Genomic DNA, 26,629 nt, shown 5'->3' with positions numbered 1-26,629 from the left:
TGAAAATTAAATTGTCATACCTTGTATATCTACAGTTTATTAAATACAGTGGAACTTCATAAGTTGACCATTATAGTGTTTCCATCTCTCCAAAATTCTTACAGGTCCAGAATTTGTCCTATAGAAATATGCAGAGTTAACTCTCTAGAATTGATCATCTCTATAATTTGTACTTTGACCAATCTTGGCCTATTTATAACATGAGAGTCGGAATCTATTTTATAAGAACAGTGTTTATATTAAATTAAAAGAACAAAAATTTTAATTTATTGTTTAAATCTTGTTCTTCTAATCTCATGAAAAAGATCTGTTTTAGAAATTCAAACATATAAAATCAATATCTTGTACAAAAAACTAATTATATTGTATTGTATTACCTTAATCATGGATGGACACCTGACTTTTAATATAATACTGTGAGCTGGAATTATTCTATTTTCTGCAACAATAATTCTCATATCACTATCTTCTTTGTTACCAACTAAGGTTTTAAAGTCTGAAACTAACTTCAAAGCAGCTGTTACATCTGGATTAGTTTCATGATTCTGAAATATGAAAAAGTTGAATTATTATTTTTAATAGCAGTTTTTGCATTTACAGTACATAGTTTACAGTATTTTACTTTTAGACATATAGTGGTACTTTGACTTACAAGTGACTTACTGGTTTTTGCTTTGAATTGAGAGCTAAAATTCAAGTTACAAGCCAGCTTCAGATATCCCATTGCTAGTTGGCAGTGAATGCCACAGCAAACCATAGATTAAGAAAAAAGATGAAAAACTGTCATAATTTCACCATTTTTGTTACTCTTCCTTCTGACAGGCTAGCTTATAGAAAAACACGATGATGATGAGTGATGTTGACATTAGTTCACTTCCATGTTGTGTATTGTGTGTTGCATTTCTCAAATTTTTCATCTTTTTTCTTTATCTAGGCAGCAAATACCACAACATCCACAAAAGCAGTTAATTGCAGTACATTCTATTGTGTTTTTAAACAATATTCATTATTTATAAGTACATTTTTCTTATTTAAAAACATGTAACAAAAATATTGCAGTGTTTTGGAGGTCTGGAATGGATTAGATGTTAAAAAATTTCAGTTACAAGTTCCATCACAGAACAAATTAAACTCATAAGTCAAGGCACCACCGTATTTGCAGCATACGCGATAGTTTAAAACTGTATTTTTTGCATTATCATATGGTTAGATGATGGTTATTGGTCATTTTTTCAAAGGGATCAAATTATGTTGATCATAGACAGAAAAAAGATTATGCTTACATTCTTAAAATATAGCTATTTTATCTATATATATAAATGAGGATGCTTGTTTGTTTGTTTGCTACGCACACCTAGGCCGTTCAACCAATTGCCACAAAGCTCGGCATTTATGTAACATACTTCTAACTTAGATAATGTCATAAATGTCATCCTAAAATGTTGATTGTATTTTTATATATCAATTAATTTCTGTCTACATTCAATTTGCTGGGTTTAATGTAATGCCATCTATTGGCAAAAAAATTTAAGAAACTAATATACTAAACATAATTCTTAAAATGGGTATAATTTCAAAAAATATATATTAAATTCACTTAATTACTGCTACAATGATATAGTGCAAATTAGATGCACAATATCATTATTGCAACAGATAGCACATAGTACTTGCCTGCATGGAATCGAAAGTGTTACCACGAGAAAAGTCAATAAAAAGTATTTAATTTACTACATGTAACAACTCCGTTTTTTCATTTCTGAATTGTAGTTTCTTAATTCTAATAAGTGCCCTCCAGTAGCTGAGTGCCTAAAACCGTTGAACATTGGAAGTTGGTTATGGGTTTGGGCATGGCCAATGGGGTGGCCACATGGAGTTTTTCAAGAATTTTTCACGTTAGTAATACCTAATAGGGACCAGCTACACAAAAAAGTCTTCCTGGGATGCATCCCCTCAGCAGATCACTCAAATATCGTGTTATCATAACCAAATAAACCAAACCAATTCTAATAATTTTTCTATAAATGTAATATTTACAAAAACATACTTCCCATGTAATCTGTATAATCTGTTACAAAAATATAAATATTTTATTGTCATGTAAAAGGAATTATTCTTGCATTTTTATAAAATTTTTTTATTTAAACAAGTTATATGAAGTTTTTTGTATGTTAAGGTTAGCAACTTTGATCACATGTGTGGCCATCACAACTCATCCAACATGGATCACTTTTCAAATATTAATAATAGACTAGTATTAGTTAGTAGTCATTGACCATCCTCTCTTCCAGGAGGAGGTCAATGACTACTTTTGTTGAATTACTTCAACCCTCTTCCACAACAGACCCTTCTTTTTATTGGACCGGCATTATGGTGGCATTCGAATAGGAAAATTGCATAATACAAGCATACTGCATAAAATATGTCTTAAGTGATTATTGAAAGTGTCGAGTTTAAATATTTGGTCCATTTTTCACAAAATTTTCTTTGTTGGCAGATTACCATTTGATATTCAGCTGTGAATGGTATAGTTTCTTAAAGTTAACATTAGAAATAATTATGATATCTGAAAAAATTTAAATTGGTGTCTACTTAACCAATGAAATTATGCCATTTCATACCATCCAAATATCTCAATAAACATGACAACGATAGGCTAAAATGACCAAACTCTTCATATAGTTTTCATTCTAATGTTTGTTATATTATAGTATTTGATTTATATAACTACAAAGATTATCTTACATACGAGTTTATCACACTGAGATTGGATACTTGGTATGATAAACCTTTACATAAGATAACCTTTGTAGTTCAAATACTATAATATAATAAAATAGAAGAGTTAGAAGTACAAAATAATCTAATAAACTTAATGTTTGTTGTTATTTTTTGCCTGGGCAATGCTTGGCTTAACCGCTAGTAATAATATGAAATCTTACCGTATCAAAAATTTCAGATGAAACCGTAGGAAATTTGTTAAAAGAAATGCTCTCATTCTGACATGTAAATTCTTTGCTTTTTATTTGCGATTTGGTTGGAGGAATTAGACTTTTTAAAGATGGAACATAAAATGTTTCTAAAGCATTAGTTTCATTTTTGGACATATTCCATAAAGGTGACATCTGTTCAAAAATAAAAAGAAGATACCAATGGAACATTAATGAAAAATATTATTATAATAATATAATATAGAAGGAAATAATAAAGAAAATTAAAAGTTAATTTTGATAATAAATTTTTAAAATTATATGGGACACTTATATACATCTTTGATGTTGGCAATTTCCTCAAGAGAAATTTATTAAGTTATAATTTTTTATTCATAGAAATGCTTATTATTTAGTATAGGTAATACTGCAATTTTCTTAATTATTGTTTACTTTCTGTTAACAAGTGATATTGAATTAAATCCTGGATCAAGATATTCATACTCCATTTTCCCCTAGGAACTGACAGACTTCTCGTGGACCACAAAGGTTACACAAATATTAATAACAATTTTTTCCATTTCATTCTGTTTTAAAATTGGTGTATAAAATAAAATAAAACGAAATACTTTTGTCTAATACAATTAAATGTATGTCAATTTTATGTAGTCATCCAGTGTATAGAAATATTTTTCTTACACAATGATTTTAAGTTTCAGATGTAATTATATTATTTGAAGATATACAAAATTTCTAACTTCTTCAAATAATTAAAAGAAAAAGGATGATCTTAGAACAATTAGTTAATTCTTATTAGCATAGATTTGAATTAAACCATCTAAAAACATACCCAGCAAATTGTGATAATCAGACTGATATGATCTTAGTATCACTCTTCATACAGAAATGTAACATTGTGCAGAAAATAAAAATAAATGTCTGTAGAATAGTGTTAGTGTCTGTCATAAGAATTATATATTACAAATTAAACTTGTTTAAATTAATTATACTTTGCATATATATATAATTTACTGACACTAAATTGAAATTTAAAAAACAAATAAACAATATTTATTAATGTTTACTGTTAAAATAATCCATAAAATAATTTTGAAACATTTACCATTTACCTTAACAGTTAATTTAGAGATTCCTTTGAATTTTACATAATTGCTAAAATTCTCTTCTATCTTTGCATAAGATTCTGCTAACTACAAGTAAATAATGAAACCTCAAATTATATATGAATGTCATATGGTCATGTGGAATAATTTTAATGTTTATAATTAAATTTAAAAAACTAAAAGACTAAATTATTTTAACATTTTTATTTAAACAATTATAAAAAACAGATCTCAAGTATTCATATTAATTATCTTAAATAATCATATAATTAGATTATAACATATTTCCAAAATAATTAATAAAACCATAATTATAGAAATAAATATAAACAATTTGGTACTCAAATTTTAATGTTAAACATAAGTTAAATATGAAAAAGTCTAATGATATACAGCTCATTTAGCTGTTTTTTTTTTTTTAAACTTTCTTCATCATATAAGTATTAAACTCTTTTCTCATGCTGTCACAGCTACAGCTAGACCTAAAAGTCTATAAGTATGAAAAGTACACACTTTACTAGTATTGTGGGTCTGAATCCATTTCAAATCACTCGTGATAATTTCTGAGGTTTGACCTATAATGAAACGTGGGTCTTTTATACTATTTGTTTAAAACAAAATTTATCTTTTCTATCTTTTGAAATAATCTCATAATAAAATTTGATGGTAAAGCTTTTCAAGACATTTATCTTTAATTGCCTGATTATAACTGTTATTATTGATTTTAATGGTAATTGTTTTCAAGAAAAACATTATAGCTATGGTGACTATGTTCTTAACTAAATTAAAAAGAAATATATGTATTTGGTTATTAAATTCATCTTTGAAATGTAATCCATAAATTTATATAATCTACACAGACTGAATACATATGATATATCTATTGCACATTTCTAGAATATTGCTTGATGCAAACATCAAGCAATATTCTAAAAATTATAACTGTTTCAATGTTTTTTTTCTGATACTTTTAAATCACTTCTTTAACATTAGAATTTAAAATATGTCTCTTAGCTACAAAAAAAATTCAGTGGTTAATATACACTTTTTTTCTTTGTTAAACCTTGGTCACACTATGCAATTTCCAGCCGCGCAAGTGACTGCAACTGCAATGGCTGTTCCCGTTAACTAGTAATCCCTCTCGAAAACCAGCGTGACTGCAACTGCAACTAGAAACAAACAGTTTGTTCTACATGCGACAGTTTCAAACATGCATCCAATCAGCAAACAGTGAGCCACATCATACAGTGGCAACATTGAAAATAGTTCATTATCATGGCAGATAACAAGAATATGGATGACACGTGTATAGAATCCAGGTTGATCATCTCATAAATGCCTGTGGGACTTTAATTCTTCATTTTATCGAAGAAAAGATAAAAGAGTGCAGGCATGGCGTGAGATAAGTGAAAGTCTTGGCATTGATTGTAAGTACCATTTTTAGATTTCTGGATATAAAATGTTGATTGTTTTTAGCTTGGTAACGACAATATTGTTTTAAATATAGTTAAAGAACTAAATAAAAAATTCCACCATCTTCAAATGACGCTTCCAAGAATTTAAAAAAAAGTAGACAACAGCAGGCGAAGTGGATGTGGTGAACGCGAGGTATATAAACCAATGTGGGAACATTGGTCATCCCCGAGTTTTCTTTTGATTGTTTAGCCCGTTGATCTTCATTTTGCCAAGTTTTAACCCAGCATGAATGTTTTCTCTTATTTTTCTCTTTGTATATTCTCGCCACTCTAACAAAATTATTGCCTTTTTTCTTTTACTTATTCCAGAAAAGGAACTGCTTGCCATTTTAATGAGAAAAGTGGCTAAAATTCTGTAAATACTCTGAAGTGAAATGTAAAATTTCGATAAACTCATGAAAGTAGTCAAAAACAAGCTACTGTAATTTTATTGGTTTATTATAGGGTCACATGTTTCCGAGTTGCAACACCAGCAAAAATGTTTGACCAAGAGAAGACGTGTGCAACTTGCGTGTGTTGCAGTCGCGGTCGCCTGCGCGGCTGGAAGTCGCACGGTGTGACCAAGGTTTTACAAAAAATTAAATGCATTGTACTTTCTGCTGTTTGCATTTTGGTTCCTTTTAGATGCAAAATAGTGCCCTAATTTCTATTTAGTACTACTGGTTTTGGTTTCTGGATCATAGAACTATCATCACAAATTATTACGTTATTTAAAATGTTGGAGGGTGGTTGAAGCAATTTCTACAAAATGTTATTATTCCATTTTCATTTCATTTTCATTGGAAAAAGTTATGGAATTTGTTTCATAATTTTACAATAATCCAAAATATAACATATCATTTCATAAATTCAAATAAAACTTTATTTAATTTCTCAGAATATTAGATAATTACATGGTGATTTCTCCTATTTTCGTGATGCTATTTGTTGTGTTTATGGTTGAAAGTGAAAAAAGAGACTGTGATCAAGATTTAAGATTAGTTACAATTCTGTAAAATTCCAAAATAGAACATAAGAAATTTGTTATTTTACATTTAGGCCTGATTTTAGCCTATAAATTAGGCTAAAAACATTTGTCAGTGTAGTAAATTTCTGCTGGAAAGGTAAAAATAAAATTGTTTGTTATAATAGAACTATTTCCAGTTTTATTTATTTCTTATCATAGTAAAATTCTGTATTTGTCTCAGGAATAAACATTTTTAAAACATAACACCAAATGTTACAAAATCAATTAAGATTTTAACAAGTGTCAAAATCCTAACAGATCTGTATGAAATGTAAAGAAATCTTCGAGGCACACAGTTTTATATTAAGTACATAGTTTTATTTGTTCCTGCCTACAGAAAAAAAAAAATAACAATTAACCATCGGAAGTCATATTTATTTCCTAAAAATAACACACTAAAGGTAAATTAATGGTTAGTTCTTAAAATAAAAGACAAGACAAACACACACCTTACATATCTAAAGACTGGTTTATGGTCAAACTGCAATCCAAAGCTATAATAGTAGAATTTACAGAGTTCTATTAAATTCTGTGATACAGCAAACTTATTTGCAGTTATGCAATTTTCAGAGTAATATTGAATGTTTGTAATTATTAGCATTTTTTTTATAGTACTTTTGTAATCTGATGTTATCATATCAGAGATATTTGAATATTTTTAATAAGAAGTGAAAATGCCTATTGCTTAATTGTATATCTGATCTAGTAGTCTAATATTGAAAGATATTCAACTTAGAAGTTTGGTGCCAATACCATGCTACATCAAGTTATATGATGACCAGATTTTGACAATAAATCAAGACACTAAATGACTAATGACCTTGAAATGCTAGCTATACTGGAGTTGACTATAAATCTGCCTTAAGTTATATTGATTATTGATGAAGTATAATTTATAGAAATTTATCTAAACAAGACAACCAGAGCTTCAACAATTTAGTACCGATATCATCAAAATATTGTTACTTTTGGATAATTCTTCAATCTAACTTACCCCTGTTGTAAAATGTGTAGAAATTTGATCTTGTAATAATTTTAACCGTTCATTTTCGGATCTTAATAACAATACAGGGATATCAGGATTTCTGAAATAATTTCAAAATATATTAATATACAGCACAATATGTATAGTTTCAAGAATTTAATTAAATTGAATTGAATCAGAAAATTTATTCTAAATAATTTTAAATATTCTGAATTATACATTTTCAGATGTAAACGTAGATTCTAACCCACGATGTAATGATTTTATTACAAAAAATAATAATAAAAAATGGACAACCATAATATATCATAAAATTTATAAAAAATATTTCATTTTCATCTCAAATAAATGAAATAGCTTCTTAATGAATGTATTCAATTACCGAGGTATAAATTTTCGTCAAAGTATTATAGTTTTAGCATATATCTGTCCTATAAGATGATCCCCAAACTATCAATGGCCTATGAATTTCATTTAGATCAGCGATCATCATCTGGATAATAACACTGTATAGTGAACACGGAATTATGTCCTATTCGTAATTTTTTTGAAAGAACATAAAATTTTATTTTCTTGCATCTGATGGACTGCCTTGCGATTGTTGCAAACATTTACACTAATTCGGGCATTCGAGTAATGACCTTGACTATTCACAAAAACATCTTGTGGCCTATTCTATTTTGTGGACATACTCTACTCTCTACTAGTAAATAATTACAGTTTGTCCATTTTATTATAATGGTTTTAATTTATATAAATTTTAATCTAATTTTTTTGTATCTGTCCTATAAGACGACCCCGGATTTTCGGGGCCATTTTTTTATGATTCAACTATCGTCTTATCTGCCGAGATCTACAGTAATCACTAAATCAAGAAACTTACTAATATTCATTTATTTAAATAACTTACTTAATTTTCTTTTCTCTTTTTCTTCTTTTCGAATGTTTGATCTCGATATTCATAACGTGAAATTTTTCTTCATTGTAATTTTTACATTGCTCATTTGAATTACACAATAATGAACTTCCAGAAAATTCTTCAAAGCTCTCGGTTTCTTTTTTTTCACTTTCTTTCAATGATTCTGACAGGGCTAAACCTATCTGAAGATCTTCGTCTGCTTTACTAAATTTTTGCAAGGTATTTTTTATCATATCTTATTAATATTTTCTTATTATATTTTTTGCTTAAGAAATTCTTATTCTTAATTTTTGAGTGATTAAAAAATTTATTTTACCTTTTGGGTATCTTCTTTAGAAGGAGTTGTTTCTTTGAAGTTTTTGGTTTTGTTAATCTAATGAAATCGTCAACCGAAATTAATTTACTTGAAACATTAATAATAAAACTTTGTTTATAAAAAGCCAAACATTTTGAAAACATTTTTTATCAATTAATATGTTAACACTCAGGCAAACATGCATATACATGCACACATACATACATACATACATACATACACCGTATACAGTGAAATGTCGGTATAACAAATGCCAGTTTAACGAAATTTTCGGTATAATGAATATATCTTGAATCCTCCAATTTTCCATTCAGCTAATGCAAATATGTTTTAGTTTAATTCATTATAATGAAAATTTCAGTTTAACATAATGAAAATTCTGTTTGTTATGAAAGAATAGTTTCATTATAACAAAATCTATAAATGCATAAATCATTCATAATTAGTAAATGATGAATATTATATCAAACAGTTTGGCAACATTAATTTTAATGTCTAGTTCAACTGGCAACACTAATTTTAATCCTTAGTTATGGTTTCATTTTGATGTTATAACTCTACAGTTTATTTCTATTTAAGTTTATGAGAAAAAATGGAGAAAAACAAAAAACAAAAGCAGTTTTCTTTGGAAGAGAATAATAAAATATTAGATAACGTGCAAAAAAAAAAAATTAAACAAATAGACTGTGCCTGACGGCCTACCGGAATGCTGTAACAGTACTGGATTTTATCAAAAAAACTTTGATTAAAGAAACAACGTGCACAAAAATTTGACTTCTTTTACCAGAAAATGATGGCCTCAAGCAGAAATAACAATTAAAGACACAGGATTTCAACTAATCAGTACTACTATATTGTTATTTTACTTGTTTGCTTGTGATATTTTTTGACAATTTTTTTATTACAGATTAATTTTTATTCTAATTTAATATAACTTACATTCTGAAAATGTGAAATTTGGTTTCATATAAATACTAATAGACAAATTGCATTTTTAAAAAATCTTCTTACTTAAAAATGTAAGAAGCTTTTTTATTATCAATAAATTCCTTTTATCTTTTCATTTTTGACTGTATTTCAATATAAAGAAAATATTTAGATGGTCCCTCAATTTCATTATACAGACATTTCACCATATATAATTATTATACATATCATTGAAACTTATTGAAAAATGTGTAAAATAAAAATTTGCTGTAAACGTGAACAAAGCAACATTTTAATAAAAATTTATATCTTAATGAGCAATTATTTATTGTGACATTGTCACAATGCGGTACTACAATTTTTCATCACAATGCTCTTGATTTTAGTAGTGTCTTACCCTGTACATCATACTTTTTCTGTTAACAATGGAGTCATGCTGGTCATCTATTTAACTCTGTTCTCAAGATTAAGGAAGGACAGACAGTCGGATGCCAGTAAGAATTTATAGGTCTACAATTTTTGAAAATTGTGGCCCAACAAAAAAGTCTAAATTACTTTATGTCAATATTAAGTTTTGAAAATTTTAAATCAAAGTTATTATAGTTTTCCTTTATGTTCAAATAGTTAAATTTTGATATATTAAAACAAATGAATATATTTTTTTTTAGGTAAATTAAATTTAAAAAGAGAAAATCTTTATTGAATCCAATTCAAAAAAGTTAAAATTAATCTTTAAACCAACTTTATTTTTTAATATATTTATAATACATTAATTTAAAAAATTATTTGAGTTACTGTGAATTTAACTTATGTTTAATTGATAATTAAGCATATTACCTTCTATTTTTCTCTTATATTCTTAGAAATTCTCGAAAATCTAATCAAACAGTGAAAGAGAACATATGAGGAAAAATTTTTTAAGTACCGAATTCTTCAGAAATTGGATCAATGCCCCGAAAATTAAAGAAACACTTAAAGAAATAGTTTAGTCTAGAAAATTATTTTAAAACATTAAAGCAATAGCAAATAGAATGAAATAAACAAATTTAGATTCAGATGTTTCAACTAAAACTATATCTGAAAATAAAATAATATTCCAATACCACAAAAGAATCCAGTTATGTAAAAAAAACTACTAATCCTGTTTACCTATGACAACAAAATGTAAAATATACATGAAATTCTTGTGATATTGATATTAAAGTCACTCTAAATATTCAATTCATCACTCTTACAATATGAAAATAAACAAACTGCGAAAACAGTTAATAGACCAATATGAATTAAAAATATTAGGAATTTTTTTCTTTTTTTGACTATGAAAAAAGGCGGCTCTCTTATTCAGTCAGATCGTTACTGTAATGGACTAATATATTATACAAAATTTTTTTTAGTAGCAAATTTTTTTAATTATTATAAAGACTTATTGATTACTACCTGTATTATATATTGTTAACATTTTTCTGTAAAATAATTTTAATTATTATTGCATTGTTTAAACCATTTAATAATATACAATAGTGTGAGCACCGCCAGGGTGCAGAAAGTAAGAATTTACTCTCTACACCACTTACTGGGCTCCGTTCTAAACAGCCTCTCTAAAGTCTAGGATGACTTCCTTAAGATTTTATATAACAGGAATCTGTGAATATCTCCTGCAACAGGGATGCCTTATAGCCTCTGTGAATTAGTTTTCTTCCGACACCAGGTTATCGGGTTTAGAATGCGGATAACCACGCGCATTTAAATCTATCTTGCAGAATAACGAGTGGGAGGGGACGATGGATAAATTTGGGAGGACTTACTAAAACATGAGTCAGAGAACAGCATTATAAACAATAACAATTATATATTTAATCAAACAATAAAATGAATACAAAGGATAAATGTAACATATTCGATTAGATCTATATCTATCTTAATCTAATTCCTATCAGAGAGAGAGAGAGAGAGAGAGAGAGAGAGAGTTTACAAATATTCTACAATCATAATACCTCATATATTGATGATTCTAGATGGTTTCTATTGGCACATAAATTTAAGCCTTTATCTTCCACTTTATAATTTTAGGACTTAATTCATAATTAAATTCATGCAAAACTATCGATGAGCTCCTGGTCTATATTGGAGACCAACCTTAGTTCACTTCTTCATGGGATAAAGCTTCTAAGCGGATTCAATCTATTGGAGAACCCAAATGGCTTTCTCTTGCGACGAAAGTTTTCAGCAAACTCCTTGATTTGGGTGCGAATTTCGATAATATTCTCCAGCCTTAACCAATCAAAACATTACAATCTCACATCATAATGGGTAAAACAAAGGGGTAAGACAATTTACGTCAACAGTTTAGTCATCAATAACAATCTTAAAAACGAAACTCTATTTCCTTTGAATTGAAAGGGGGATAAAATCCTCTCCTTTCTAAAATCAATTATTTCATTTAATAAATTCTTCCATATCTAATATAATAACATTATTCAGATAGTACAATAAATTCTACATACGATAGCATAAAACAAAAGGATTTTCAAAAGTGAACATTTGGTAATAATTAAGCTTATCGATGGTGAGGGGAAATAGATTGGTGGGTGAGAAAGTTCCGTTAACATCTGCAAGGAAGTTCTAAACGGTAACATCTTCCTTTCACAAAATGTTAGTTTTAACATAAATAAAATTATATTATTTTATAATATTCTTATATGCAATTATAATTAAATTATTAAGTTAATCTTAAGGTATATGGGGAGAGAATAAGGGGGGCTTGACCCTCACAATAGAATCTTGGTTATCTGACATTTCAATTCATCTGATGCACATGATTGTGATCAAGAGACACAAGAAAGAGAATGAAATTAGTAACTTGTTCTTTTATTGCAGAAAATACTTGACTACGAATACATGGTATTAATTTTATGGATGTAATAAATGCTGACGAATTAGTTATAAAACTTACCGATCTTCCACAAAAATAATACAAAAATTATCAATGATCTCTAACTGATGATGTAAAAGATAACATTAATTTTTGAAAAGAGAAAGGATAACATATAATGGAATAAAGACTTTAGAAGAATGTTTTTAATATATGGAACAATAAAATATAATACACAAAACATAAACAGTTCATTGTAACAAGGAAAATAATTATAAATGAAAAATAAACATCTATTACATGGTTTTTTGGTTAATGCTACCTTAGGTAGCCAAGATGGCAGCTCGTCTCTAACTCCAGCAAGGAAACAGTGGGACGCACGTTCTAACCTAACCTAACCTATTCTAATAAATTACCATAATTATTAGCAACCAGATTATTAGAATAGGTTAGGTTAGGTTAGAACGTGTGTCCCACTGTTTCCTTGCTGGAATTAGAGACGAGCTGCCATCTTGGCTACCTAAGGTAACATTAACCAGTTTTTTAAATCGTATAGAATTAACTTATCATATCACTCATTCTTTATTTAAAATTTTTCTTTTTAACTGTAAGCTTAAACATATTTTATACTGTAATCTTTTACTAAAACAATCTATATTAAAAAGTCTGTTATATTATACTCAATTTATATATTAGCTCACATTTTCATATACAAGTAACCTGATTAATGCAGGTTTTGGTTAATGTGAGTTGTTCTGAGGGAAGTTCAACATTGCCAGCTAGACACAGCTCAGAGATAGCAATGCTAGACCAATCCCTTCTTTCCAATCATGATCACCATTAGTAAGTAGGGAAAAGTGAATCATAATTCTCATAGTCCAGTGTTTTTATTTAGATAGTTTAATTTCTATTTTCACATTTTGTGTAATTTTTGTTTTAATTCTTCAGATTTTTACAGAAAACTCCATGAAGGAAAAAAATAAGACACATTTAAAAACTTTTACCTTATATTTTTCTTTTTTGGTCTACTCTAGTGGTTAATCTAAACTGTGTAATCAATCTTTATTTTTATTTATTTTTGTGTGCAATTATACTTCATTTTTCTAAAATCTTTAATTAATTAATTAATTTTTCAATAAACTTTTTAAAATTTGATTTTTTCATTTTCAGTGATTTTACTTTGTCCAAGCAAATATAAATGTATAAGTTATGATGACTTCTTAATGATATAATTCGCAAATTAATTTATTTTCCACTGATTGTTAACTCACCCTGTGCATGCAGTTTCAATGTATGCAAAACCAATAATCACATATATTGCGGGTTACCTGTATTCTAGTCCTTATTTAAATCCGATAACAGAGACTGTACTATATAATATCATATATACCTAGGGATGGCCAAACTGTGGTTTATCAGCCACATGCAGCTCTTCTAGATCTTTATTGTGGCTCTATAGTTATACATTTTATAAACTTTTTATAAACTTGAGACAGGCTACTTACATATATGTCATATTTTTGTAAATTTGCTGACTATTCTCTAGTGTGTTATACACAAAGATTGTAGTTGTAACTTAACAGGCAAATGAAAGCTAAGGTGTATGTTGTTATACTGAATTTTAAAAAGTTAGCATACCAATTACAGCCCATAAGCCTTCTACCAGTAAGTAATGGAGGAGTCAAACCTATTTAGAAATGAAGTGATGACCACAAAGTTACATTTCAATAATTTCATGGAGAGCAAAAATAAAAGTCCACATATTTTTAACAGATAAGAAATCAGAACTGAGTTATAACAATTTCACAGGTTGATGACAAAACAGTGAAGTATTTACTCCACCTAAAGCTAGTTTACAACACTACTTTCATAAAATAAGCTACTTTGGCATTATTCCACTCTCTCTATATATACAGCTGTCCTTTGATTAATACAATTAATTTAATCCCTCAATTTTACCATGTACATTGAAATTGCATTAATTTTATTAATATATAATAATAAAAGTATTAATATACAAAAAATTAACACAAAAGTAGAACAATTGGAGCTTGTAATAGACTCCTTTTTAATGCTGGCAGTGAAGTAACTGATTGGGTTGCAGGGTATGGGAGCATGGATATGTAGGAGAAATGTCATTATGCTCACAAGTTTCTATCGCTTGGTCAAAAAACATTCCTTGAGGCTTGCATGTTTTTGTATGGTGAATTTAAAGGTGCATTAATTAAAATTCTTGCCGCATATATACAGAGATTTTTGCAATTAATTTTGCAGCATTAATCAAACACCATGTTAAGAAAGGGATAACTGTATAATACTGTTCCAATAGAACATCTGGATCTCACTTATTTCTGATACATGACATAAAGATCATATGGTGACAAGATTTGGCACCCCTATGTATGTACAGTAATACACTGCATAATGTCCTTGATTCCATAAGGTTATAATAGTAAGTATGGAAAATTTTTGATTACTGAAAATCTTGAAAGATGTTGGTCTAATTAAGAACAATAAGAAAAAAATACTATAATAATTTTATATTTGAGAGATGAATGAATTTAATTACATTTAATGGATTGCTAATTTATTTTTAAATATATTTTAGATATTACAATAGTATTTCATTATATATATATTTTTAATAATATGTAAATAATAAAATCATGTGGATAAATTTAAAAATTTTAATAAAAAAAATACCTGGATTTCGCGACATTTGGGAGACCAGCTGCCAACCGCTCGTTGACATATTTTTCTTGTAAACGAACCGCACTGAGAAGCTGGGCAGTACTTAAATTGAATTTAATACCACAGCTTTTCAAATGACTGCAACGAGCCTGATTAAAACAACAGAATTATTTATATCTTTTATCATTTACATACAGTATCTCGTGAATTTTGTAATTACCTATGAAAATTTAAAGAATACTATAGTTAAACGACCAATTATTTATTGTGACAGTGAGCTGCAATTTTTAATCATATTTTTAATTAATTTAATTTAAAATACTGTATATGCATTCCACCCCAAATTAGTAGTGGCTTGCTCCTGTACACCATACTTTTCCTTTAACCACAGAGTTGTGCCAGTCATCTATCTAACACCTTTCAGAGGAAAATTTTTGAATTGAAATAACATGACTTCCAGTTTGAACCTGAAGTTTGTATATAGTTAATTGGGGCCTCCTGCCCCTAAGGTGTCCATATCTGGTTTCGTCTTTCATCTATCTAACTCCATTAAGATTAAGATTAAGGAAAGACAGATGACAGTGGGAATTTATAGGTCTACAATTTTTTCAAATTGCGGCCTAATAATAATAATAAATTAAGTTATCTAGTGAGACATGGAAGATTTTGAAACAAAATAAACCTATTGAGATAAAGCTCAACCAATGCCAAAATATCAGGCTAGCAAATGGCTATAGTAATATTAACAATTTAAGATAATTTGGTACTAGAGCTAGGCGTTAGGTGCCATCTCTTGCTAAATTTAATAATTAGAATTTTTAATTAAATAATTTAAATAAAATTAGGCCTAACTGGAAGAAAAGAAATGGCCTGAAGCGAAACTCAAACTCGCAACTTCTGCTATCCGTGCAGACACGTTACCAGTTACGCTACCCGGACCTTCGGTCTGCTCTCCTCTTCCAGCTGATATAAGATTACTGTACGAGTAATAAGAAATGTTATCTGCTGAGTAATTGTGTCAACTCAGATTGTTAACAAAGTCTTTGCAAAATGCTATTGATATTGAAGTAAAGCAGTATTATAAAGAGAGGATAGATAAATGTCAAACTTCAAAAGAATATTGGAATCAATTCAGTTCCTTCAAGGTTTTGATAGTAATAAATTTATCGTAAGTAATGAATGGTTTTAGTAACAAGTTCATTTTGAAAAATTGAATGTTATGCCTTTCTAACTACTAGTGATTCCTGTGACAGAGATTGTGGAGACTGAAGTAGCCTATAAGAGAGGATCTATTATGAATTTAGTGCATTAAGACCAAATGGAAATGCTATATAGAGCAATGCTATAGAAACATATTGAAGATAACAAATTAGCATTAAGTAAATGCCATACTGGGAGCATAATACAGAAATTATGTTTTATATTATTTATTTATGTTAATTTATTGTATTAAGTTCCTTTTGAGTATTTATTTAATACTAATTGATTATCTTCAACATGTTTCTACACCAATGCTGTATCTACAGCAATACTGTTTAATCAAATGATTCTTCTTTTGTCATGCCTGCAATGTTTAGATTGAAAATTAGCCAAAAGTATAAACATATTTAATTATTATTGCCTTATTGTCCTTATTTCTGTCGGGAGCTGGATACTTGTTTTCGTAAGCTTTTTATATTGTATACATTAATTTTAGTATTTTAGTGTTTAAATTTATTGATTATTCATTTGTTATTTATAGTTTAAACTTATAGCCATTGTAACCCTGCTGAAGAGGGGTGTGATAGCCCGAAACACTGTTGTATTGGGTTGTTCAGAAAGTAATTTCGTTTTTTCCATAGAAAAATAAACGCAATATTCTTATAATAAATAAATATTTTATTGAATTATATATTAATCATTTTGGTCAAATACCCGTTGTCATTGTTTCTGGTAGTAGCATGATTTCACATTCATAAAAATTTTGATCATTGTTTACAAAAAACTGATCCAAGTGATTTTTGACATTGTCATTTCAAGTAAATGTCTTACAGTTAAAAAAAATTTGTATAGACCGGAACAAGTAATAATCTGAGTGTGCCCGATCTGGCGAATATGGTTGGTGTGATAACACATCCCATCTAAGCTATAACAGTTTCTGACAAGTTACCAAACTTGTGTGAAATTTGGCAATATCATGGTAAAACACTACACTTTGTTTGTTGATCAATTCTGGCCTTTTCTGTTTGATGATATTACTCAGTTTGTTTACTCGATGGCAGTACACTTTCGAATCAATTGTTAAATTGTCTGGTAAAAGCTCAAAAACAAATTTCTTTAAAATCCCACATAGAGAGCATCTCTCTTTAATAACATGTGGAACCCATATATCAAGCTTTAAAACGAAACCAATTCGTTTTAAGTAATAATAAATGGTTCAATTTAACAGATTTAATCTCTTAGTAATTTTGCGTGTTGTTATACAGCAGATTGCTTCAATCAGTACTTTTGTTTTCATTGACTTCAAATGGCCATCCAGAATGTGGTGTATCTTCAATATTAAAATTGCCAGAATGCAATTTTGTAAACCAGTTTTGGCACTGTCTTTATCTCAACACATCTTCTCCAAACATGTACAACAATTTTTTTCTTGTTTGAACAGCATTTTGGTTTTTTAGTTATAAAAAAGCAAAATATGCTGAAAATGATGCTTTCACTTTTCCATATTTGATGGGTCACCGAAAAAAAAACAATTGTACAGAATCAAACAAAATTTTTTACAAATAAGCCTTAAAATGTCAGCTGTCGAAGTATATAATGAAAATGTGGTTTAAAATAAAATTGGCTGGTAAAAATACATCTAATTCCTCTAGTAATAAAAAAACAAAATTACTTTTTGAACAACACAATAAATGAAAGTATGTGTACAGGAGGCTCAATAAAGAAAGTCTGTTTTCTATAAGAACTTTTACTCAATTTTGCATAAACACCTAACACCAGTCTAACAGTCCTACTACTAATTAATGTCTAAGTTGACCAATATACTAAGAAAATATAAACTTATTTAGTTATCATCTTTGGTTCTTTGATTAAACAAATTGATTATACTGTATATAAATGAATCAGAAAAACAAAAAACTATCTCAAGATAAATTTCTATATTGCATAAAGCAATTCATAAGATTGAAATAAATAAAAAACATTAATAGAAATTACAAATAAATAAAAAACATTAATAGAAATTACAAATAAATAATTACCTCAAATGTTTGAAAATCTTGACCACAAAGTGGACAATCTAATAAAACTTTAACTGCATCTGTACTGTTTTCATCAAGTCCAACCATTTTTTATTTATTTTTCTACTCCTTGATCATTTTATATCTATTAAAAAACAATTATTACTTATATGATATAAAAACATATATTATGCAATAGAATTCTAATATATTAATAACAAATAATTAATTAAATTTGTTCATAGTTATAAAATTATTTCTAATGCCCCAATTTAATATCTATCAGAGCTTATTAATGACACGGCTTGGATGAATGAGATTATAATTGTCAATAATCCATAGATTTACAATTTTGATCTAATAGTAAATTCTAAATCAGTCGTTAAGCTCAATTATGTAGAATTAAAACCAAAGAAAACAGTATGAAAAGACAAAGATCTGTAGGAATATAAGATTCTAAGAGAATAATCCATGAATTCTTTCCAAATGGTAAAAGATCTTGAAAATTATAAAATGGTGAAAAGATTAATTGTAGATAAGCTAACTGTTTATTATGATGATATACATTCATATAAACAGAATTACTAATGCAATATTTTTAGAATATTAAAAAATAAGGCTCTTCCTATCCATCTTATTTTTGAGATCTTATTTCTTGAATATTTTTCTGTATGCAAAAAGAAAATGGAATTAAAGATAAAAAGTAATATGAAAGCAATTCAGCTCAAATATATTTTAGAGATGGGGAAAGACAATTATAAACATCTACAGAATGGAACAGAAGTAACAGGACAATTATTTTGATTATTTAGTTTTCTATCATATTATTAAAAATATATTTATTTATGTTTTTTTTTTGTATTATTTTAACTTTTTTAAATTTGTATTTATGTTTATATACAATGCAGATTACTCACCCTCCCAACTTTTAATGGCACTTTTCCAGTTTTCTATTGAACCTGCTATATATGAGGGTATTTCAAAAAGTAATACCCTTTCTTTCCTGTTGCACACTTTAATTTGAATTTAAAACAAAAAATAGCAGTGCCATAACATACACTCTTTTCCTCTCCCACTGCATTGTTCAACAGGTACTGTCATTTCACAGGTAAGCAACGTGGATCAGTTTAAAACAGAATTTTTTTTATCACATCATCCACTACAGAGGAATAGAGCTATGGTGCAATTGTTTTGAAAGGACAAAAACTACCACAGATCCATCCAAACGGTTGGAAATGTATTTGTAATATTACATTAATTACTCCAACATTCAACAATAGTACAAAATGTTCAAGAGAAATGGGTATTTTTAACCTCATGAAGCACTGGGATAAGTGTAGGTTTAAGGTTCTTACATAGAAAAATACATCTATGCTTATATTTCATTTTATATATTCAGTTTGAATAAAATGCATTATCTGAAAAATTCAAAAGCTAAAACAATGTTACTTTTTAAAACATCCTCATATAAGATCTTAACAGACTTATTCCAAAACTGTGTCTTCTTTTAATTATTCTTTACTTCACAACAGGGTGCATAGATAGACACTGGGCATCTGTAACATCACTTTATTCAGCAAATATCTTACACACCGATACACGTTTCGGACATACGCATAAGTCGACAGAAAAGGAGCGTATGCCCAAAATGCATACCGGTTCCCGAATAAAAAGTGATATTAAAGATACCCAGTGTCTACCTATGCACCCAGTTGTAAAGTAATGAATAATATCTTAATTGTATTTGTTGAAGTACTATAAAATAATTTCAAGTTGGTATCAAATGTATGTCATATATTAATTTACTTGTGAAATTTCAATATATTCATTTCAGGATTAAAGTCTTTTTTTAATAAAAAAAAAAAGATATATAATTCTATCCAAAATCCATTTCCAGTTTACTTTTATCAATTAACTGGTAAAATGATTACTTAATTTCATTAGAATGTAACAGAATGTAATTATTCTCCTCGCAATGTTAATTACAAGATTAAAAAATATGGAAAATAACGTTCATGTTATTTAAGAACTTACATTAGAAATACGAAAAAATCTTAAGCATGTTTTCAAATTATGCGATGATTACCGATCATCGTCATTATAATTAAACGAGGACATGTTTATTTGAAGATTAATATTGAAAGTATTACTGATCTGAAAAAAATATAATAAAATTCTACGATTTTATAACCTCACTATTCATCCTGTAATTGATCAATTTCTAAAATAAACATCTGTGTTTAAATATTTCACTTAGTGTTGCCAGGCTGGAGATGCAATAAAATCAAATAAACTACCAAATATATAGCCTAATTAGCCCAAATATAGCCAACATTCCTAAATGTTATTTTTTTAATTAAATGATTTTGTTTGTATGAAAAATTTTGTTTAAAAATTATTATGACTTGAAGTAAAGCATTCTTCTGCCATTTTATGTGCTTTGAGTTTTATCAAATCTATATATCTTTATAATTTTTATGGTTTTTCGGATAGAGGCTTGATTCCGCATCTTTTAATGTTTAGCTCTACCATTTAAAGTAGCTTATAATCTGTGTTTTTAAGTGAATATTTCCCAGTAAAATAATAAATTGTTATTGTTGCTTTAAATGAAATTGATATGTATATAGAGAGAGTACTGGATCTAAGTGCGGGCATCGAGCGCACTACAGTCTCAGGGAGGGTCTAGTAGATTAACAGCACCTTACAAGAAAAATATTGTAATATTTAAATATTGTATACAAAAGTGTAGAATTCTTTAGCTTGGAATATTTGAATATACAGTGAACTCATGTATGACGCGCTCCCTTATAACGCGAATTCGTATAACGTGACGAAAAAATTGCAAGTTATTCGTGTAAGCTGATATTTCGTGCTCTTTATTGATATTTCGTTTTAATATATTCTGATTTATTACGAAATAATTTCTTATAATTATTTATTCTGAGAATGAAATTTAGATTTTTATTTGGTTTTGTTTTTTTGAAAATTAAAAAATAGTGAAATTTGAAGAATAATATTAGAAGATGATAATGTTCTGGAGTAGAAATTAATTGAATTTTGTCTCTTCTCAATTATTGATATTATTTCTCCATTATTTTCTCCGATATTAATGCATTCTACAATTATATTTGTTGTTATGCTTACATTCGTGTGTGAACTTCTTCGTATATACTTTTAAAATTTTCTTTTAAAATCATGTGTCTGAAATTAATGGTTCAACATACATAAACATAATTATTATGTACTGTATTTGTATATTAAAGTTGTCAGACTAGCTTTACACGTGGACAAAATAAAGTTAAAGTCATTTGGTATTTATAACTAGTGAAATCGTTTGTAAATTGTGTTCTGAGGAAGATTGCTGGCATCCAGAGCAATTAGGTGATGGTATATTTTGAAACCAATTTTCTTTAAAACTATAACTGAATTTCGATACACTTCCAAAATAACGTATTTTTATTCTCAAAAAGAAGGCATCGGAATTGTTGGAAAAATGGAATTTTTGAGTTTTTGTTTACTATAAAAATGGCATTTGCCCCGCCATTGTTACGACATTTATTACGTCCCTTCTATTTGTCGTGTAATTAAAATTTCTGCGATCAGAGAAAAATCGAAAATAGACAGTTTAATAATCAAATAGAGGATCAGAGTCAAGAAGGATCAAATTATCAGGATGAGGGAAGAAAGAACACAGGAAGTAATTACACGCAGTTAGTTATTAAAGGAATAGTAAGAAGAGATAAAGGGTGGGACGAGATTGAAAAGAAAATGTTATGCAAGACAAAGAAAGCTGACGAATGCTATCTGAAGTGCGATCTTTCGATGAGGACACGTTAAGAAATCACAATATACTCTTTCCGACTAATCTTCCAACAATCGTTGATCAAACACAAGAGTAATTTCAGAAATCCTAGAATAACTACTCCTATCTTTGAAGACCTACATATTGAACTGAATTTCGCATCAAAATAGTTTTTATTTTTCCTTTTAATTTTTTCCACTCTTTTCGCTATATGGGAGTTAAGATAGTCTTTTTTCTATATTCGCCATGAAAAGTTTTGCACCCACAGAACCACAGGTATCAAAACAAATAGGAAGAACTAAATCATTACTTTCAATAATACTAAATTAAAATGTGTTTCAATTGAACTCTTTATTGTGAATTTCTAAATACATATTCTGTTAAGAGAAATAAAACATTGTGTTACTAAACAGTAAGTTGAATAGATCTAAGCATAGAACAAGTGCGCACCAGGTAATGAATTTCGTTTTAATAATAGCGAAATGGCCTCATTTTCTTCCGTTGATATTTTATAGCACAGATGCATAGTGAATCTTTGCTATCGATCATAGTTACACAGTTTCCAAAAGAAAATCGTTCAATATCACATATTATATTACAAATTTTGGAATTGAAACCACTTGTACACTTCATCAGAAATTTAATTTGATCGTTCTTTTTGCCTGAAAAATATAAGATACGGTGTTTAAAATGTATACACTTAAAACGTAAATGAGAAAATCAAGAATATAAACTCACATCGAACAATTTCACAAGAAAACAAAAGAAATATTAACACTATGATCGTAGAGTGCATTATATTGGAGAAAAAGGACAATTCAGATAAGATTTCTTTATAAATTCTACTGTTTTTAACTTTACTTTCAACAATTTATAGATTTAAATAAATAAAAAAATTAAACGTATAATTTTCATTCTAAGAAAAAGCAAATGTACCGCATAAAATTTTTAATAAAGTTATGGAAACAAAATATCAACGATAAGTATCGATTTCAGTTAATAACAATTATAAATTTTTTCGTAAATGAAAAATCTTTCGATTCTTTTAATAAGAGATTAAATTATATTTATTTTATACAATAAATTTTAATATATTTACAGAAAATAAATTTATTATTTTGCAAATTTATTATTGATGGCCGAGTAGTTGAAGTGTCAGTTTACCGTTCTGGGGGATCCGGGATCGAAAAATCTACAGAAAATGAGTAAATAGGTAATTCAAAATATTTATCATTTCGGTTTTGTAATCGAAAGAATGCTGTTGTGCTGTGAAATGTTAAAATTATATATTATGACATTGAAATATCAAAGAAATGAAAGTTTTTAATTGGTACTGGAGTAGTGAATTATGTTCCGTTGAAGCCCTGTGCACTATTTATTTATAGGGTCATTTATGCACAAATTTTTTCTTATATTAAAAAGAATAAAATCTTCAATTTATGAGTTACGTCACTGTACTTGCCGGGGTGCGAAATTTCCACACTTTTAAGTATCTACTAAAGTTTCAGAGGCATATTATCTTTTTGCTGTGTAATTTGTAAGGCCTTTAAGACGACGAGACCCTAGGTACGTCTATTGGGTAATCCACCACTGCGTTCTGCTGTCTTTCAGAGTAACAAATTCCGAACAGTGAAAAATCACCTGCATAAAAAAAAGTTACGAGCAGAGGAAAAGCTACAAACTTGATACTTTTTTTTCTTTCCCTTGATGATGATGATAATAAGACAGATTGATGGTCAAAGAGTTAATTAAATTGTATGCATTTTTTGTATGCATTTCTTTTTATTGTTTAAAAGCTTTGAAATAATGCTACTTATCAATTAATTTTAAAGAAAAAATTTTTTCTTCGTATATCAGTTAAAGTAGAGACGTGTAAAAGAAAAATCTTTATCCCATCCATTCGGAAAGTTTTATATATAGGGGAATCTTGCCCAAGGTTGGCCATGAATTCTGCTGCTGGCTAGAGGCAATGCAATATAGTGCAGTGAACCAGTTTTAAATTCGTTGTCATTGATAATTCTACATCACCTTTTCGAATATATAAAATAATAATTTAAAAAATGATCTTTTTATAAAAAATGAAATATTCCACTTTTAAATCATATCTAAAACTAATAAATTTATACAGTATATACTATATTATTTATTATTTATGTTTTTACGTTTTATTTTATTTATGAAAACATTTTTTAAATTTAAATACTATCTTAACAAGTGATAAAATGTGAGATAACAATCGAAATAAAAATTTTTTTACACGAAAAAAAATATCGTCTGCTTACAAAATAGCGAAATTGAGCATGCGCGAAGTAACAGTATCGTCTGGTAAAGTAAATACGAGTAAGTTCATACTTTTATATTTATTTATTCGGAAAATAATAATAAATGTTGCCGTTGTGATAAATGGGTACACTGTTCTTGTGCCAATATTGAAGAAAACGACAGTTTAACCATTCTAATTTGTCTTTCTTGTATATGTTACAGTCAAAACCCGTTTTTAGTTAGAACGCGTTTTAACTAGTTGAAACTAGTTTTAACTCAAATTCATTTCTGACTAGCAGTAAATTCTACTTTTAACTAGACAAAACGGGTTTTAACAAAGACATCCAGTATAAACTAGTTTCAACTAGTTAAAACGCGTTCTAACTAAAAACGGGACTGTAACATATATAAAAAGAATATCCCCATCTTACCCCATGGGTGGGGCAAGATGGTGCATTTACATATAATTTTAAAATATTAAATTTTCTTGTTTTTAAAAACGTCTTTCAAAAATTAAATTTTGTATTATATATTACCGAATGTTGTAGTTGCTGAGAATTAAAAAAATTATTATTCTCATTAAAGTGGTTGCCATCTTATGACTTTTCAAACCTTAACGTCCTCATCCTGCCCCACTTTCCCTAATCGAGTCTTTTGTACAGAAAGTATACTAATTTATATTATATAATTCATGATGTTACTAAATGTAACTGGAGCAGTGTAATTGTTATATCTAGAAAATATAATGTTTCTACTGGAAGAATGAAGAAAGCTTTTAAAAATAAATACCTTTACATTATCGAATAGCATTACACTAACATTTGGTCTAAAAGTTTAATAACTGTGAAAATGTTTTTGATATAGTTATGACATAATAGAAAAATGGCTTTTATAAGTTTATTATGAAAGTAAGTACTTGAAACAATTGTTTAAGTTAATAAATCCCTTTTCTTTACTGTGCTCTTTACAGTTTTGTTTATAAGAGCGAACTTTAATAGGCTTTAAACATTTGCTTTTAAGAGATTTATTTGAAGTTTCATTTAATGAATTAACATTTAATTAAACCTCAATTATAATTATGCAAATGCTATTATTATTTAATGTAATGGTGTAAAAGTAAGCAACGGGTAGATATAAAAATTAAGACTTATGTTACTATTGTAATTGACTTCAAGTGAAAATTAAACATGGAAAAGAAAAAAAACTTTCCTCGAATCTTCGTGTTAAAATGCAATATTGCGATTAATCTGTTAGAAATTAAGGTGTTTTCAATTTAACTAAAATAACCGAGTGTATATTTCTTCTCGTGGATGCTTAAAACTGTTAGAAAATTGATTACGTTGAATTTAAACAGAGCCTTCACAGGGAATAGGGCCTATTTAACAGGGAATTTGTTAAATATATCCTTGGCATCCGTTTAAAATCGTAGATTGAGCAATTACACAGCAGCGGATTCAACTTTGTTTGCAGTGCATCATTTAGGGCTCTGTGAAAGTCTATACACTCGAAATTACTTCTTATTTCGTTCGAAAAGCTTAACATTTCGATTGTATAGACTTTTACAGAGCCCTAAATGATGCACTGCAATCGCTGTGATTCCTTCGGTTCTTGGGAAATTACTTCTTATTTCTCAAGAACCGAAGGAATCACAGAGATTTCTGTTGCTTATCAATCGATATAATCATTTCAGAAACTTATTTACGGAATATGAATGAACTCTTGATATAAATGAACACGCCATTACATTGTGATAACAAAATTTTATTTAATTAGAGCATCCTCATTACATTTGCCGAATATTTAGGCTGGTATTTAATATTTTAACCTTTTTTTTTATTATATAAATGAAATCATACGTAATATTTCTTAAATAATATAGAAACAAGAAATTTTAACAATTAAAATAGTTATTGTCAAAGACTAATTGTTAAAGTTTATGCGATTATTCATTTCTTTAAAGTGAAATATATTGTTGAAGCTTTTCTAGATTCAAACATTGAATTCTCTGCGTTTCAACGTAGAGAATTCAACGTTTTGCATTTCGAATGCAGATTATCTTGTCGATAATAATATATGATCAACTATGGAGGTTAAGCCTAGTT

General features: G+C 28.0%; 2 protein-coding genes across 2 annotated transcripts in view; one reads left to right on the top strand and one right to left on the bottom strand.

Moving 5' to 3' along the window:
- The window catches only part of LOC136984681 (structure-specific endonuclease subunit SLX4-like), a 32,001-nt gene extending 11,391 nt beyond the window's left edge, over positions 1-20,610 (bottom strand). Inside the window, exons 1-9 of the mRNA XM_067281757.1 lie at positions 20,498-20,610; positions 18,485-18,608; positions 15,258-15,394; positions 8,756-8,812; positions 8,431-8,643; positions 7,530-7,620; positions 4,061-4,141; positions 2,943-3,125; positions 378-545 (exon numbers count right to left, since the gene is read on the bottom strand). Coding sequence (XP_067137858.1) covers positions 378-545; positions 2,943-3,125; positions 4,061-4,141; positions 7,530-7,620; positions 8,431-8,643; positions 8,756-8,812; positions 15,258-15,394; positions 18,485-18,571 — 1,017 coding nt within the window. The 5' untranslated portion in view covers positions 18,572-18,608; positions 20,498-20,610. The remainder of the gene's footprint in view (positions 1-377; positions 546-2,942; positions 3,126-4,060; positions 4,142-7,529; positions 7,621-8,430; positions 8,644-8,755; positions 8,813-15,257; positions 15,395-18,484; positions 18,609-20,497) is intronic.
- Positions 19,265-26,629, top strand: part of ZnT49B (Zinc transporter 49B) — a 197,083-nt gene continuing 189,718 nt past the window's right edge. The window contains exon 1 of the mRNA XM_067281825.1: positions 19,265-19,274. The gene's annotated coding sequence lies outside the window, so the exon portion shown is untranslated. The remainder of the gene's footprint in view (positions 19,275-26,629) is intronic.

Source organism: Centruroides vittatus, unplaced genomic scaffold (genome assembly GCF_030686945.1).
Source record: "Centruroides vittatus isolate TY-2023 unplaced genomic scaffold, ASM3068694v2 contig_926, whole genome shotgun sequence".
NCBI lineage: Eukaryota > Metazoa > Arthropoda > Arachnida > Scorpiones > Buthidae > Centruroides > Centruroides vittatus.
The sequence above is the reverse complement of the archived record's forward strand: the minus strand, read 5'-3'. Positions and strand labels throughout refer to the sequence as shown.